General features: G+C 41.7%; 1 protein-coding gene across 1 annotated transcript in view; it reads right to left on the bottom strand.

Moving 5' to 3' along the window:
* The window catches only part of SLC35F4 (solute carrier family 35 member F4), a gene marked incomplete at both ends in the record, with an annotated part of 289,066 nt that extends 275,677 nt beyond the window's left edge, over positions 1-13,389 (bottom strand). Inside the window, one exon of the mRNA XM_082842186.1 lies at positions 13,287-13,389. Coding sequence (XP_082698312.1) covers positions 13,287-13,389 — 103 coding nt within the window. The remainder of the gene's footprint in view (positions 1-13,286) is intronic.
* Positions 13,390-16,309: the final 2,920 nt, after the last annotated feature.

The following is a 16,309-nucleotide window of genomic DNA, read 5'->3' as shown; positions in this document are numbered from 1 at the left end:
GTGTAACTTGCTGCATGTAGTAACCTAAAATATTGCCAATGATCCAACAAGAAACCTTTTCTATTACCTTGAAAGTCAATTCCATCAGAGCCAGTGAAGAGAATGTGGACTTCTCTTTGACTACTTTGAAGCTAGTATCTTTTCAGAAATCTTGACTTGAAATCTTTGAAGGACATTTGTATCACCTTGAGGAAAAAAATGTGAAGCCCATCCTTAGTTGTTCAATAAGGAGAACTTCATTCTTCACTTTGCTTACCTTATGGATATGAACATGATACAATTTGGGGGGACTTTCCTGGTGGTCTAGTGGTTAACACTCTGTGCTTCCTCTGCAGGGGGTGCGGGTTCGACCCCTGGTCGGGGAACTGAGATCCCGCATGCTGTGCGGCCAAAAATGATACAATTTTTCATTGAAAGCCTTAAAGTCATTATTATAATGCAGCTGAAAACCACAAGGTCTTTTGGAAATAGAGCTCCTCAGGAAAATAAGGATACAGAGTGATATGTCATAAAATGTCTGTGCAGACAAACTATCTGGAAGTACCTAGATACACTGCAAGATATATTTGAAGACGAATTCTGCTTAGACAAACTTAAAATGAAATATGGATTCATCATTCTTTTTTTGCTGACAAAGACAGCATGGATGATGCAGATCTTGCCTCAAAGATGACCTCAGTGACTTGCGTACGAATGAAATGATGTGACATTAATTCAACTTGAAGAGTCTTCAAGAAGTTTCTTGATACAAATCCACCTTTCCCTGCCAAATAAGCTATGGGGTCTCTAATTTCATTTGCTACCTCGTATCCTTGTAAGTCAGAGTTTTTAGAAAGTGTTAATATTTTAACCAAGTTGCAGTAAACTGAATATCAAAGATGAGCTGCATATTCTCATGCCTAAGACCACCCCAAATTTTCAGCTTCTTATTCAATCCAAACTATGAGAGCTTTCTCACTAAAATCCACTTTTGAAAACTGAATAAAACTGAAATTCATTTTAGTTAACAAATTTTAATTATTTCAATTTTTCCAGATATTACCATCAAATTTCACATACATTCTCATAAAATAGAAAAACAGATATGACTCATTGGAATTATCACTTTTATAGCATGTTCCTATGAAATAATAAATTTCCAGTGTAATAAAATGAACTGCATGAAAATATTTGGTGTATATGTACATGGGGGGAGTAATTTATAGTTTTATTTAGATTTTCAAAAATGCCTATGTTCCTCTAAAATGTTAAAAGGCAGAAACATTAAAAACAAGTGTTCTACACTATAGAACAGTCCTCTAAAATAGTATGTAATTACCATGTCAAGTCACAGGTCATTTCTAACATGAATTTAATCCAATGTTACCTTGAAAACTAGTAATTAAAATTTCAAACGTGATCTGACCCAAGCCCTAAAAAAATGGCCAGGAAGTTCCTATAGAATTGAAATTATCTTTTCAAGTTCAGTTCATTAAAAGCCTACTTAAGAAACATGACAACTAAGTGCAATAGAGTACACTGGTTTGGATCCTGGAACAGCAGGCAAACCTTAAAACTGGTGAAGTCCAAATAAAGCCTAGAGTTTAATTAATGGTAATGTACCAATAGTGGTTTCTTAGTTCTGACAAATACACATTGGTAATATAAAATAATAATAATAGGGGAAACTGGGTGAGGGGTGAACAGAAACATTGTGAACTATCTTTGCAGCTTTCCTGTAAGTCTAAAATCATTCGAAGTAAAATGTTGGGGGTTTCTTAAGTCTACTCTAATTTTTTTTTTTTTTTTTTTTTTTGCTGTACGCAGGTCTCTCACCATTGTGGCCTCTCCCATTGCAGAGCACAGGCTCCGGACGCGCAGGCTCAGCGGCCATGACTCACGGGCCCAGCCGCTCCGCGGCATGTGGGATCTTCCCAGACCGGGGCACGAACCCATGTCCCCTGCATCGGCCGGCGGACTCTCAACCACTGCGCCACCAGGGAAGCCCTATTCTAAATTTTTAACAAGATTTAATCCCTCAGCAAATATTTATGGAGTGTTCAGGTACTGTTCTGTGTGCTGGGTACATAGTGCTGAACAAAACAGATCCATCCCTTCCCTTATGGAGCTAAGCGAGTAGCAGGCAGGAAAGACATTGTCAGTCACAAGAATCAACATAAATTGCAATCACAGTTTGCAGTAAGTGCTATAAAGGAAAAGTACATGAGATGAGAGAGGTGCAAAGCTGGAAGCCTGAGGCAGTGGCACTTAATATGAGACTTGAGGGCTGGTGAGGAGCCAGCCAGGTGACAGCACCAGGAAGAGGGAAGAGCTTGTTCATCAGCCTGGAGGAAGGAAAGGACCTGGAGAACGTGCCAGCATGACCAGAGCATCACGTGGGCATGCAAGCGTGATGCCATCAGAAGAATCCAACCACGTAGGACCATGTAGGCTAGGTTTAGGCTTTTATAGTTTTCCAAAGAAATATGAGAAGCCCTTGAAGACTTTAACCAGAGGAATGGCATGATCCAATTAATGTTTCTAAAATATCACAGTGACTGCTCTGTGGATGTGGACTAGAAAGGAGAAAGACAAGAAGCTCCCACTTGAGGCATTCACAATTTTTTTTAATTAAGGAGAAATAAAAAGTTCTCAACTTCTAAATATATTTGTTCTAAAATGTCCCTGAGAAATAATAATTCATTTTAGATGTATATATTGCTTCTTTAGCATCTGCCACCATTACTCCAGCAGGGAAGACGGTGCTCCAAATGGTTCCCGGCTCATCCGATCTGGATCTTTCCTCTAGAATGCCAGTGTAAAACATGGGTGTGAACAAAAATGCAAGATAGATACCAAAGTCACGTGACTTGGAGCAAGGCATCAGCAGCAAAAACGTGCAGGCTCTACCACCCTTAGGAATCTTAGCTTCACAAGAGATAAAGATTTCTTAGTATGTGTGGTTTTCAGAACCATAAAACCATTATTGACCCTCAGTAGTGCCACCTTGGCATTAGCCCAGAACTAAATATAGAAAATCCCAGACTGCAGAATACTGTAATTTTCAATCCCTGTTTAAAGTATACAGTGTTAAATGTCACCCTCAGTTACTATACCTTGAGTCTGAAGGAACTGGTGTGTTGCCCTATCCTACCTAGGAAAAGAAATACGTCTTCCAATTTTGATGTAACCAGCAGCACTTCAATAAAACTTAATAAGCAGTCTGCAGTGCTATTGAGTACTTTTAAACAGAACTCCCTAGGGACTTATACTCTAAACAAACACTTGGATTTTCTCAGTTTAGGAATACACTATCTATAACCTCACTAGATATTATGTAGGTACATTATAAGGACTATCAGACCAGAAGAAAGATTGGATCTTGATTGAAGCCTATGATTTAATATGAAAAACTGTTTATGCAAAGCTCAGTGAACCAAATAGCTATTGACTGTCCAGCCAATCACTCCTTTTCTCTGGAAACTACCTCTTGCCCTACTGTCGGTAGGGTTACAGGAGAAAGCCTCTGGCAGCCGTGATGGCATAACTTGACCCTGCCCCAGACCACCACAGTCAATAGGATCGAGAGTGTACACTTGACACAAATTGGGCCAAAGAGTCCCTTTCCCTGGGAATCTGGATTTAGAAGAGATTCTTGCTCAATCTGTCTGCTCTCTTGAATAGAGGACATGTAAACATTGGAACTGCTTGCAGAGGCTATTTTCAACCATTTGGACAAGGAATAGAGAAAGCCAGTCTGCAGCAAGAGACAAGAATGGAGAACATATGCCAGAAAAAAAAAGAGATGAAAGGCAGAGAAAGAGGGCTTCCTATCTTCCCTACAACAGTCCGGGACCTGACGCTTATCCCACCTAATCCCTGGCCTTAAAATCCATGGAAGACTCACAGTATCGTTGCAGTCACTTCCATTTTTGCTTAAGCCAGTTCAAGTGGAACCCTGTGATAAGAAACCAAACAAGCCCTCACTAACACTCCAGGTCTCTCCATTTCATTTAGTCTCAAAGAACTGAGAACCAGCTTGCCCAAATTCTTTAAGCCAAGATCTCTGAAAGGGAATCTAATTCCAGGCTCTGCAAGCAGATGAAGGCAACAAAATGAAAAACGCTTATCCTAAAATGTCAAGTGGGAAAGAAGCTGGGCACAAAATTGTATATATCAGAATTATGACTACACTCTAGTTTATATTTGTCAATAAATCAAGAAGTGAAGCCCTACGTGCATTACGAAGATTGGAAGGAAATTAACCGAAATAACGGTAGTCATGTTACAGTGACAGGATTATTTTCCTTTTTCTCTATATTATTCTGTGTCTTTAAGTAGTTAAATACTTCATAACATAACAGAATTATAACTTCGAAGACTATGTAAATGTGTTTATATCATAATGACGTATTTTTAAAAGTAGAATTTAAAATATCCTATCTGTAATGTTCACCACTATATAAATAGACCGAAAAGCAACTACCCCTTTAAGACTCCACATGTAACGGGGCACAGGAAATCCCAGGAGTTTAAGGATTTAACCATAACTAGGAAACAAAAGGCTATTCACTTTTGAAAAAATAAAAATAAAAAGACTCCACATGTAAAAAGGAACAATGAAACTTCCAGCAGACTAGTCCCCAATTAATTATCAGCCTTCGCTTCTTCTCCACCTATTTGCCCTCCCAATCCTGTATAAACCCACCTCATCCCATGCTACTCATCTTCAGCTGGGATTTCACCCTTCCCCTCCCCCACTCTCTCCCCCAATTTGTCCACATCCCTCCCCCAACCCCTGCGCTTTTCTCTACGTTGATGTCTGGGTATCTGCACCTCCAGACATGCAGACCCATCCTGTCACCCATAAGCCCTAGATTTGTCTCCTCTATTTTGGATCAGCCCATTGGGAATAATCTCATCACAAATGGCTCCAGCCCATTTTAACCTATCCCCAGGGGCGATCCAGGTAAGCCAGAAAGTGGTAAGAAGTAGAAGGCAACCTTCTAATGGCAAAATAAAAACCATTGCAGACTTGGATAATTTGTAAATTATCTTTAACATTGCTGTAACACAATTTTCAATAATAATTCAGAGTACAACATTGGATAGGAAAAAAATGTAAGTGGTAAACCATTTACTTACAAGAAAAAAGTGAGCAAGCCTTTTTGAAGTCATGAAGCCGATTCAACTGGTTTCCTCCATGATCACAACAGCTTCCATACACTGAACTGCGCGTTGTGTCAGACATTTTACATATGTTATCTTATATAACCCTCCCAATGACCCGTGATGCAACTATTACTATTTCCATTTTACAGGAACAAAACTTTTGATCTGAGAGGATAAGTTACTTATGTGAGTTTAAAAGTCTAGCAAGTAGCAGAGCAGGGGCTTGTGGTCTTTGCATTAGACCTTATGGCCTCAAACAGGTCTTAGATGGGCTTTCTAAAGAAAGTTTATCTGACGCTTAATGTTAAACCCATGTGTTAGCTATTAGTAGCAGTAGTATTTTACAATACAAATATCAAGTTTATATGTAAATTTATATTTTAAATGAAAAATACATATCAGAATAAACATTGTAGAAACTACATTATGCAACATCAATAACATATACGATGATATTCAGTATCAATGTAGACCTTACAAGTTATAGTTTAAAACTATGTTACAAAGACTTCTTACTACGTATCAATGGTAATTATTTATAACTGTTTATAAAATGCTACCTGTCATATACAAAGAAGCATAAAGCTTATTATCAAGGTATAAAAAGATTATGAACTGGGAGAAATATTTATTGCATTCATTTCACTAGTATGAGACAGTTTTATAACTTAATGCCAGTTAGAGTGCTGAAGTGTTATATTAATATCGTACCATGAAGACCAATACTAACCACTTCACGAGGGGGGAAGGACCACACTTTATTTCTTAGAATTCTAATAACTTTATACTATTTTGTATTTAAAAAATTGCCTTTTCCCCATTCAAGTACAGAAAAGGTTATAAAGGCAATAAGGACCCAAAGGTAAAGTGATCATAAAATACCATTTGGTTTATTCTCATTCTCTGAATAGGCACATCTGTTTAATTCATTCATAGCTGGTGATTTTTTCTTTCCCTCCAATCACTACCACCATGTACACTTTTTCTGTGTGGCAATAATTAACTCTCCAATTTCTTCAACAGAAACTATAATCATTCATTCATTAGTACAATAAACTTCATTGAGCACCCAGAATGTACTCCAGTACACTTTCACTTTGCCTAAGATAAAAATAAATAAAGATAAGTCCCTTCCCTCCCCAAGCTCCGTGGGTGAAGCAGTCTTGTGAAAAGTAAACAGCCCAAAATAGTGTGCTAAATGCTGGAGCAGAGGTGAGTACACAGTATTACAGGAGCACAGAGGGAGGATTAACCCAGCCTGGGGCAATCAGGAAGCTTTACAGAGGACAGCGCATGTGAACTTGGCCTTTAAAGATAAATAGGAGCTTTCCAAAGAGGGAAAAAGGAGACATGGGGAGACGAAGCCATTCAGGCCATAGTGTAAAAAGGCACTGAGGACCTGAAGAACATGGGGACAAGAATGTTATTAAAACAATGAGCAGCTTGATGCGACTATGTTCAGGGTTAGTGGAGGCTATGTGAGATATGAAATTAAAAACTGGATGAAAAATTCAACAATGTAAGTAGATTAAGGTGTTTAAATATATGGAAGATTTTGCATACATTAAATTTCACTTATTAAAATATATAGACCAACGAGAGAAATGTTCAGTACAAAATAAACAGCACCTGCACGGGTCTATGGATATAAAATAGACTGAAAGGGTAGTGTTAGCCAAAATGTTAACACTAATCACCTCTGGCTGGTAGAATTATAAGTAATTTTGTTTTTAATCTCTCTTTGCGTCTCTGCCTTCCAGATTTTCTGCATTAAGCATGCATTACTTTGGCAATTAGAGGGGAAAACATGTGCTAAAATAGAACAATGTAAGCTGGGCTCAGATTGTGGCATGCTAAGGAATTTGGACTTTATTCCACAGAAAATGAAGATTTATTCCTGGCATTTGATCAGGGATATGAGAGGAAGATTTGCATTTTAGGGAATTGAATGTTCTTAAGGTGTGCATACTGGATTAAAAAGATTTGAGATTGGGTGAAAGATACAATGGATATGGACATATATACACTACCAAATGTAAAATAGCTAGTGGGAAGCAGCCTCATAGCACAGGGAGATCAGCTCAGTGCTTTGTGACCACCTAGAGGGGTGGGGTAGGGAGGGTGGGAGGGAGACGCAAGAGGGAGGAGATATGGGGATATATGTATATGTATAGCTGATTCACTTTGTTATACAGCAGAAACTAACACAACATTGTAAAGCAATTATACTCCAATAAAGATGTTTTTAAAAAAGATACAATGGATAGAACTAAGGCAGTGATAATAGGGATGGAAAGCACATATGTGAGGTAAAATAGATAGGACTTGTTAACTGAATATAGGAGAAGGGGGAAGGGCAGAGTTTGAGGATAACTCCAGGTTTCTGAGCAATTGGTTAGATACAGATATTGGAAGCTAAAAAGCATAATAAGAAGGAAAAGCCATATTTTAAGGACAGGATGATGAATTTAGTTTTATGTGTGACATGCCAGGGGGACACTCAGGTAAGAATTCTAGCAGAAATTTGAAATATGGGTCTGGGCTCAGAAAAAGTGGACCTAGAAATACAGACACATCGAAGATGGTGAAGCCATGAAACTGAATGTACTTGCTCGGGGAAAATTAAGTGAGAGGAGACAGCTGAGTCTGGAACCTTGGGAAATGCTAAGTCACAGCAATAGTTGGAGAATTGAGAGAGCCAGAAGTTGGTAGAGTTCTTTTTGGAAACGCGATGGTCAGAGCTGGGATCAGAGCAAGGACAAGAAGTTTTACTATAAATTTGCAGCTACCGATAGAAAATAACCACAGAACCTGGTCACTGGTGGCGTATAGAAAAAAACAGAAGGCCAACAAGCACAAAAGGCATAGAACAAAGAGAGGGAGCTGGCCACCTTCTGAGATGGAAGGTGGGGCGAGGAGAGGTGAAGTAAACATAATAGACTTTACTGAGTGAGATTTCTCCATGGAGGGTGGGGCGTTTTTGAAAGCTGTCAAAGTGACCTACTGCATGCTGTCCTAAGACAGTGATTTCTACCCTTTTTCTTTTCTTTTTTTTTTTTTTTTTACAAACAAGGAAACTGATGGCCACAGAGAGGTGTCTCAGGTCTCAGAGCCAAGTTGCTGGCAGGTTTAACTAGAATAAATTTCCAAACCCCTAGAGTTTAATTCACTACACATCAATATACTGCCTCCTTATACAAACACAAAAAGAAGACTCACCTCAAAAATATTGATAATGGAATACAGTAAAATATAAATGGATTTATCCTTTGACTTGGCTTATGGAATGAATGACTTCTTATAGTAATACAACCCTCTTTGATCATCACCTCTTATCTCCCAGCTAACCACCGACTAGCCTTTGATCTCACTGAGATTTCCAATCCATTGATCCTACCAACTTTTCACTCTCCCTAATCATCTCGATTTTTTTCTCTTCTCTATTCACCAGCTCTAAATGCTATGGTCATTCACTACAATACCTTCCTTGCATACATTCACAACTCCCTTGCCGCTATTATTACAGCCACTGGATAATCTGAAACTCTGGTTAAATCCTTCTCTTCACTTGCTCCACGCCACCACAGTGTCAATGAGCATAACAACCTACTGACTGGTCTCGCTTCAAATTTCTGACCAGAAACTAAACGTGCCCTTTAAGGCAGCCAGACAACTTCACTGTACTTCCTCAGTCTGTTTCCTCTCCCCATAGAACAATTCACACCTTCTCTTTCCTCCAACATCTACCACCTCCTCCTTTATCCTCACTCTCAGTTGATGACCTTGCTTCCTATTTGGAGAAAATGAAAGCAATCTCACCAGACTCCCACAATCTCAGTTATCCTCCTTCTAGACCCTTCATCCACACCTTCTGCCCTATATCCATGTTCCTATCTAAAGTGATGTCCCTTCCTTTGTGCACTAGTTTTGGTACACTATCTCTCCAACATCACTGATTTTTCTTTCTCTATTGAATCATTCTCATGATCATGCAAACATCCTGCAATTGCCTCCCATCTTACAAAAAAAAACAACTTTCTTAACCCCACTACTCCCATTTCCTCTGCCCCCCTTTGCACAAAAATCATTGAAGAATTGTCTATACTCACATTTCCAATTCCTCCCTCTAATTCTTGCTTAAGCACATTCTAATCCACCTTCTGCCACCTTACGTATTCCTGTCAAGGTAGCCAATGATGTCCAGTTGCCAAATTCATGGTCAGTTATCAGTTTTTATTTTCTAGACCTTTCAGCAGCATTGGACTCGGCTAATCTCTTCCCTCTGAAAGTCTTCACTGGCTTCTAGGGTATCATATGCCCCTCTTCTTCTCACCCTCTTAATGTCTCAGTGCCCCAGAGTCAGTCCTTTCTCCTCTTCTCTTCTCTATATACGTTGACTCCTTGGAGATCTCTTTAGTCTTAGACTATAAATAACCATCCAAATACTGGAAAATCCCTAATTTATATCTCCAGTCAGGCATCTCCTCTGAACTCCAAGATTATTCTACGTCTCCAATTACATTTAAACCTCCCAAGATGTATCCTTACCCCTTGACTCCCTAAACTTCTCTGCCTTGAATCTTGCCACACTTTAGCCATTGGCAACTCAAATCCAGTCAAACTAGAAAAGGTGGAATCACTTTTTTACTCCTCTCTTTCTTGCAGATACCATATCCAACTATCAGGAAACCCTATTCAGATATATAGAGAATTTCAAGTATATAGAGAATCTAATTTCAAATATATAGAGAATCTGACCACCTCTCACCTCTGCTACTGCTACACCTCTGGTTCAGGCCACCATCATCTCCCACCTTGGTTATTACAGTGACATACTAACTAGTCTCTCTGCTTCCACCTCTGCCCCAATAGAGCAGTCAAGTTGATCCTTTTGAAATGTAAGTCAAGTCACATCACTCCTCTGTCAAAACCCTGCAAAGGCTCCCAATTTCATTGAGTACAAGCCAAAGGACTTACAATGGCCGGTAAGGTGCTACTTCATGTGAGCCCCTGTATCCATAGTGTCCTCATCTCCAACCACTCGCCCAATTATTTACCCCACTTCAGCCATGCAGGCCTCCCCACTCCTTCTCTAGCAGGCCCGGCATGCTCCACCTCAGAGCTTTGCATGGGCTGTTCCCTTTGCCCGGAACGACTTCCTCCCAGTGTCTACACAGCAAACTCTCTCACATCCTTCAGGTCTTTGCTCAGTTGTGACCTCCTCAGTGAGGCCTTCCCTGGCCACCCTATTTAAAATTTCCACAATTGCTACCCCCTCAGACTTTTTTAGCCTTTTAACTCTTGTTGATATTTTTGTTGAAGCAGGTATCACCTTGAAATACAATACTTTATTTATGTATGTATTTATTATTGTCTGTCTCTTCCGACTAGAACTTAAGCTCTAAAAAGGAAAATACTTTCGTCTGTTTTGTTCACTGATGTATTCCCAGCACATAGGAGGTGCTCAATTAGCACCTGTTGAATGAGTAAATCTATTTCCCCTACCAGACCATAAGTAACTTGAGGTTAGACTAATGCTTTAATCATCTCTGTACCCATCTATCTATCTAAATGTATAGAGATGATTTTATATATATATCTTTTATATATAATGCGTATATATTTTTATACATGTTTATATATCTTATGTATACAATGTATATTCTATAGGTATGCACCTTTTACATACATAATATATGTACACATACATTTCTTTTTGCATCAGCCTGACTACTAGAATTTGTTCTGAGCCAGATACTCATCTTCCTGATTGGCAGGGGTGGCAGCAGGACACATTACCATGAGGTTGATCATTAATGCATATTGTCAGAGATGAGTCCCCACCTGCCTCTAGAAAAGTAAATGGCATTGATATCAAGAGAGGTCTCAAACATGACCATCAGAAAATGGGAAAGCCACCTTGCCTTCACATATTACATATTCCTCACCACAGCCTTTTCCTAAATATCTTTCCAGAATTCCCCCAAGCTGTTGCTCATTCCCGGTAACAGCTAAATCAATTGACCATATTGTACTGGTTTGCTTCAATGTGTTTGTTTACTAGTTGAAGCCTGCATTAAGGGCAGGATTATTTCATGGTGCTCAGCTGCCTGGCCCTCTTCCAGCTCTCTCTCCTCCTAGCCTCTCTGCAAAATGGCAATCTCTTTCTACCTCTGAAAGCTTAAACACCTTGAAAGGTATTTGACTATCACATAATTCTCTGTCCTTGTGAGATTCTCTGCCTTCACTGTTTGAATTCTGTGGCCCGAAGTTAGCTAAGAGTCCGTCACAAATAACTATGCCAAATGCATCTTTATCCCTTTTAGCTTCAGTTACTGTCTTAACCTGTGCTCTTCCCTCTTTTTGTCCAGTTATTGTACGTCAGATGAAACGTGTGAAGCTATTTCAGCAAATATGAAAAGATAATATGAACATGTCTCTAAAATGTCACTTTTCCAGTTTTCTTTTTGGTTTGTTCTTTATTAACCAAAGTTCCATTGTTATAAGAACTATAATAATATGCTACCCTGGGTCTTGTAATCTCACAGACAGCTTCTACATTTTCTAAGCAACCAAAATCCCATGGTTCCTAATTAAAATATTCAAAGGTGAAATCTAAGTAATCTCTACATGGTATACTAGTGACTTCGCTTAAGTTTCTAGGGTTAAAAACAAAAAGCCTTTGCCAATAGGAAAAAAAAGGAAGTTTTGAGTCTATAGTATAAAGACTTCAAACCACATTCCACAGCATGTTATTTTCTTTCTAGAAAATTCTAACACTATATAATTACTTTTGTATGGAAAATGAATAACGTAATCTAATGCTAAAAACAGCTAGACAGAAACCATCCAAATCAAATGGGCCTTTCCTGAAGCCAAATGAAGTATTAAACTAGAAAATATCTGTGTGAGGACAGCCCATGGAAGAAAGCTCAATAGGGATGGAGCATAGCGGTGGGGGGGGGGGGAGGGGGAGGAGTTACAAGGAAAAAGGTGTTTTTCCCTCTATGTGTTAGGGTTTACTCGTTTCAGAGAAACTGTAACGTTGATTGTACCTCAAATGTCTCAGAAAAATACGAATCAGAAATGCATCTAGGAGCGTCCAAGGCTTCCGGTTAAAAATAACAGCAAAAACATCAATGAAGCTCCATCTATGGCGACAGAAATGCATTGATGGAGAAAAAGTGAAATCCCACCTGCATGGGAATTAAGCCGCAGCTACTCCCCCAATTCAGAGTAAAACGAGCTTCACTTGGGTCGCCGGCAGAACTAATCCCAGCAAACAGAGCCAGTGGGTTCGTGTGTTGGGAGAGAGGGACAGAGTAGAGCGCACCTCATCGCCCTCTCCGCAAAACTGCTCCAGAAACGTGAAAGCGTCCGCACCGCATGACCTCGCTTAGCCGGAAGAAAGGCGGACCGCGCAGAGCGGCCCGCTCCGGCTCAGCGGTAGCCGCGACGTGCGACGGGCAGCTGCGGGGGTGGCCCGGTCGCGCCTCCCCCTCTCACTCACCCCAGCCCCCAGTCTTTTCACGGGTCTCTGGCTCCAAGCTCCCAGACTCGGAGCCCTGGCCAGGTTCCTTCTCTGCCCGAGGTGGACAGCCTCCCAGAAACATTTTAACAAGAGTAATTCCCGCGCTGGCAACGTCTCAACAGCCTGGAGTGAACAGTCTGACCCATCGGCTTCGGGACCCACGTCTGGGTCGGCCTCCGCCGCCAGCTCCACCTCCGAGCCTCCACAGCGCCCAGCCCGCAGCCTGGCACCCAGTAGGGACTTTGGGGCAGTGCAGCCCCAAGGGCTGAGTCTCGCTAAGTAAACGGCCACGTTAGCCTGCTCGGTCGTGAATAAGGCTGGGGTGAGCCGGCCGACGGCCGTCAGGAGCGCTCACCCGGTTCCCTCTGCGCTTCTGCCCCCAAGGCTACCACTATTTCCAAAGTCCGAGGCGCCAACAGTCCGGACACCCGTTCTCTCTCATGGTTCAGCACCGAGGACAGCGAACACACTTTTAGCCCCGGTAGCCCCACTGCCAGGAGATTGGCTTTAGCCACGCCAGCAGGGCTGCAGGTGTCCGGACGGCGCGCCCTCCCGCATCCCACCCCTCCGGCGCCTGGAGCAAGTCAGCCCCGCGGCATCTTACTTTTCTGACTGGAGTAACCCGGGTAATAGCCATAGTAGCCGGTGATCCGCAGGATCCGGTCCTCGATGGTGGCCACCCCGTTGGGGGCCGCCTTGACATCCATTGAGAGCACGGGGCGGCGGCCCCGGGCGCGGCGGGTCGGAGAGCGCAGCGCGGGGCCCGGGAGCTGGTGCAGGTGCCGCCGCCGGTGCTGATGTTGCAGCTCGTGCTCCCGCGCCCAGGATCTGACTCCGCCGCCCGGCGCAGCACCGGCGCCGCATCACAGCGGCGGCGGCGGCGGCGGCGGAGCGGCCCCCACTAGGGCCGGCCTCTCTGTCAGCCTGGCAGGTCTCCCGCCCGCCACCCCGCGCACTGCTGCCCGAACAGCGCCCCCTCACCTCCGACACCCACCGCTGCCCGGGGCGGCCCCACCTGCGCGGACTTTCATCATTAACCCTGTTGACCCCTTCCCGGAAGACTAAACATTCCCCAACCCCACCTGCCAGAAGGGACGCTTGGTCCAGGGCGTGGAAGGAGAGAAGGTGAGATGGTGGCCAGGGCTCAGGACTAGGGGGCCGGGGATGGGAGAGACCCAAGCGGAACCAAGGGCTGTTAATGTGAGAGGTGCACGCTGTCGCTCGGGGAGATGACACCTTGGGGTGCCCCCAGGGCTTCGTCTACGCTTGGCGTCTGCACCACCAGGGGTCTGCTGATCTGCAAGCGTTCCCTGGAGTTAATCAGTTCTCTCCACTTGCCTAGACGACGGGGAGTCTTTTTTTTTTTTTTTAAGAAATGAAAAGAAAAATGAGGCCCCAGCAGGTGGTACTTGGAGTGATTATTCAGGTATCGTGGACACAAATACTTATAGAGATCAAGCCTCCAAGTCTGACATTCCGTGTCGGGCCAGACCCTCCATCCGCCCAGTGAAATCATTAAAGGCTTGGGAGCTGCAGCTGTGCACAGAATGTTTATTTTGCCCATTCCAAATGCCCCGAGGAGAAATGATTTTCTTCTTATTGCCAAAACATCGGGGGAAGCCCTTCAACCTGTACATATCTCTGGGCGGGGGAAAGTTTTAGCTACAATCCAGAGATATTCCTTCCACCTGAGTCTAGAACGTCCTTGAAGCTGTGGGTTCAGAGTGAACACCTCCCCTCAGGTGTGACTCTCCTGTCTTGGCCAGAGAGACACCAGGTTAAAGTCAGTGAGCAGTGGGGACGATTCCTCGATTCACAGTCTATTCCTCTATTCGCAGTCACCACCTCCTGAAAAATAAGCCTGAAAGTCTCACCTCAGAAACTAAACCGGTATGTGCAAGTGAGGGTGGGGTGTGAGCTCATCAGCTTAGAGGTCATTATGTCCACCTGCCGTCCAGAGTGAGTTTAAGACACGCCTGCCAGCTTTCACATTTCTAAAGCGGGGTGGGGGGGTGGGGGGGGTGGGGGAAGGACAAAAACCAGTCGACTTCGTGCCCTCTCAGAAACCTCGCAAGGACCTATCACGTCATTCTGCCTTCAAGCACTTTCCAAACTGTGTATGGGTCTTTAAGGGGGAAGAAATAGGCAAACTTTTTTTTTGAAGATGAATTCATTTTAAGCATAAGAAAATGCAGAATTAAATTGGGGTTTTCATGGGGACGTGCGTTAGGGTTTTCGTGTGGACACAAAGCTTAGCACAGGATCGTGAGGGTGGAGTGAACCTGAGATGATTGTGGCTGGGAGGAGAGTTCATACAGAAACCAATTTCCTCCCACACCTGCTTTCTGGGCCAGGACAGATGGGAGGGTGGAAGGAACTAAAAGGTCAAAATGAACTTAAAGGACAAAGCAACTCTACTGCAATGGCGGGGAGCTGACTATTTAAAGCAAAAATGAAAGGACTGTGCCTTTAAACTCCACCACCTGCCCCAAAGCAATTTTCAACACACTTTTGTTACTTTTATTATTTTTTATTTCTGTGGCACAGCTTATATAAAATGTGTACATTGCACATGGTAAAATGAGTTGATCACATTAACATAAGTTGCTCCTTTTGGTTGAAGCTTCTATGAAACAAATTTGCCTATATTACTTCTAATGTGTGTTTAATAACATCATAATCCATAGCATATTAATATATAAATTCAACAAGAGAGAAATTAAGAAACTCAAGCAAAAACCTTCTAATGTAACAGGAATATGAATACGTGTAGACTTTAAAGACAAGTGGTTTTGTCCTATTCACATTTATATTTTATCATAATTAATGTATTTAAATTCTAAATTATACTCATTGTGTAAGTTGTTGCCTTCTTCCTAGTTTTGCTTTGTTTTCAGAAATTTCCAGAGAAGTAGAAATGTATTTAACCAGATCTCCTCATTCATACAAACAGCAAATTCAGCATAAAGTTAAATAATGTAAATACTAGACCCACAAAAGTCCATGTTTCCTAAAAGAAATTATAAAAAATCTCAGGCTGACCTGGAAGTTAATTTTAAAATAGCAGAGCATTTACAAATGACTCTGTAATAGGGTGACTAAAAAAGTAAATGCAAGCAGATGCCATAATCTAGGACACACTTTCTTTTTAATGGAATTAAAGTTCTATAATTATAAATTGATCAACAATGAAAAGTACATTTCTGCTAGTGATAAGCACTCTTCGGTGCATAAAAAATGATTGAACCTTTCAAATGTCACTTCAGACATCATTAAAAATTTATAGAAATTATTTTGAAAGGAGAATTTTTTTAAGTATTTTCATATGTTTGCCTGCTCAGTCTGCCGGTTTCCGCAAACCCAATACAGTACAAAAATTCAAATTTCCAAAATGCGACATTATCAGCATACCAAAAATCTATTCTGAAAAACTGAGGAAAGACCTAATTAAACAAATAAAGGCTGAAGGTAAGTTAGTTGATTCACAAAATGTTTCCTCATAGTAGCCAGTTTCACGTAGCCAATTTCCCTAGTAAATCAAATAGTAAATCAATTTTCTGAGTAAATCATAACTCGACCTACAAAAATTTGGTTTGTATGCACCTTTTCAGAAATATCGCTAGTGCA

The sequence above is a fragment of the Leucopleurus acutus genome (genome assembly GCF_964270905.1).
Source record: "Leucopleurus acutus genome assembly, chromosome: 1".
NCBI classification, from domain to species: domain Eukaryota; kingdom Metazoa; phylum Chordata; class Mammalia; order Artiodactyla; family Delphinidae; genus Leucopleurus; species Leucopleurus acutus.
Note: the sequence above shows the minus strand (reverse complement) of the source record. Positions and strands in the feature narration are given on the sequence as shown.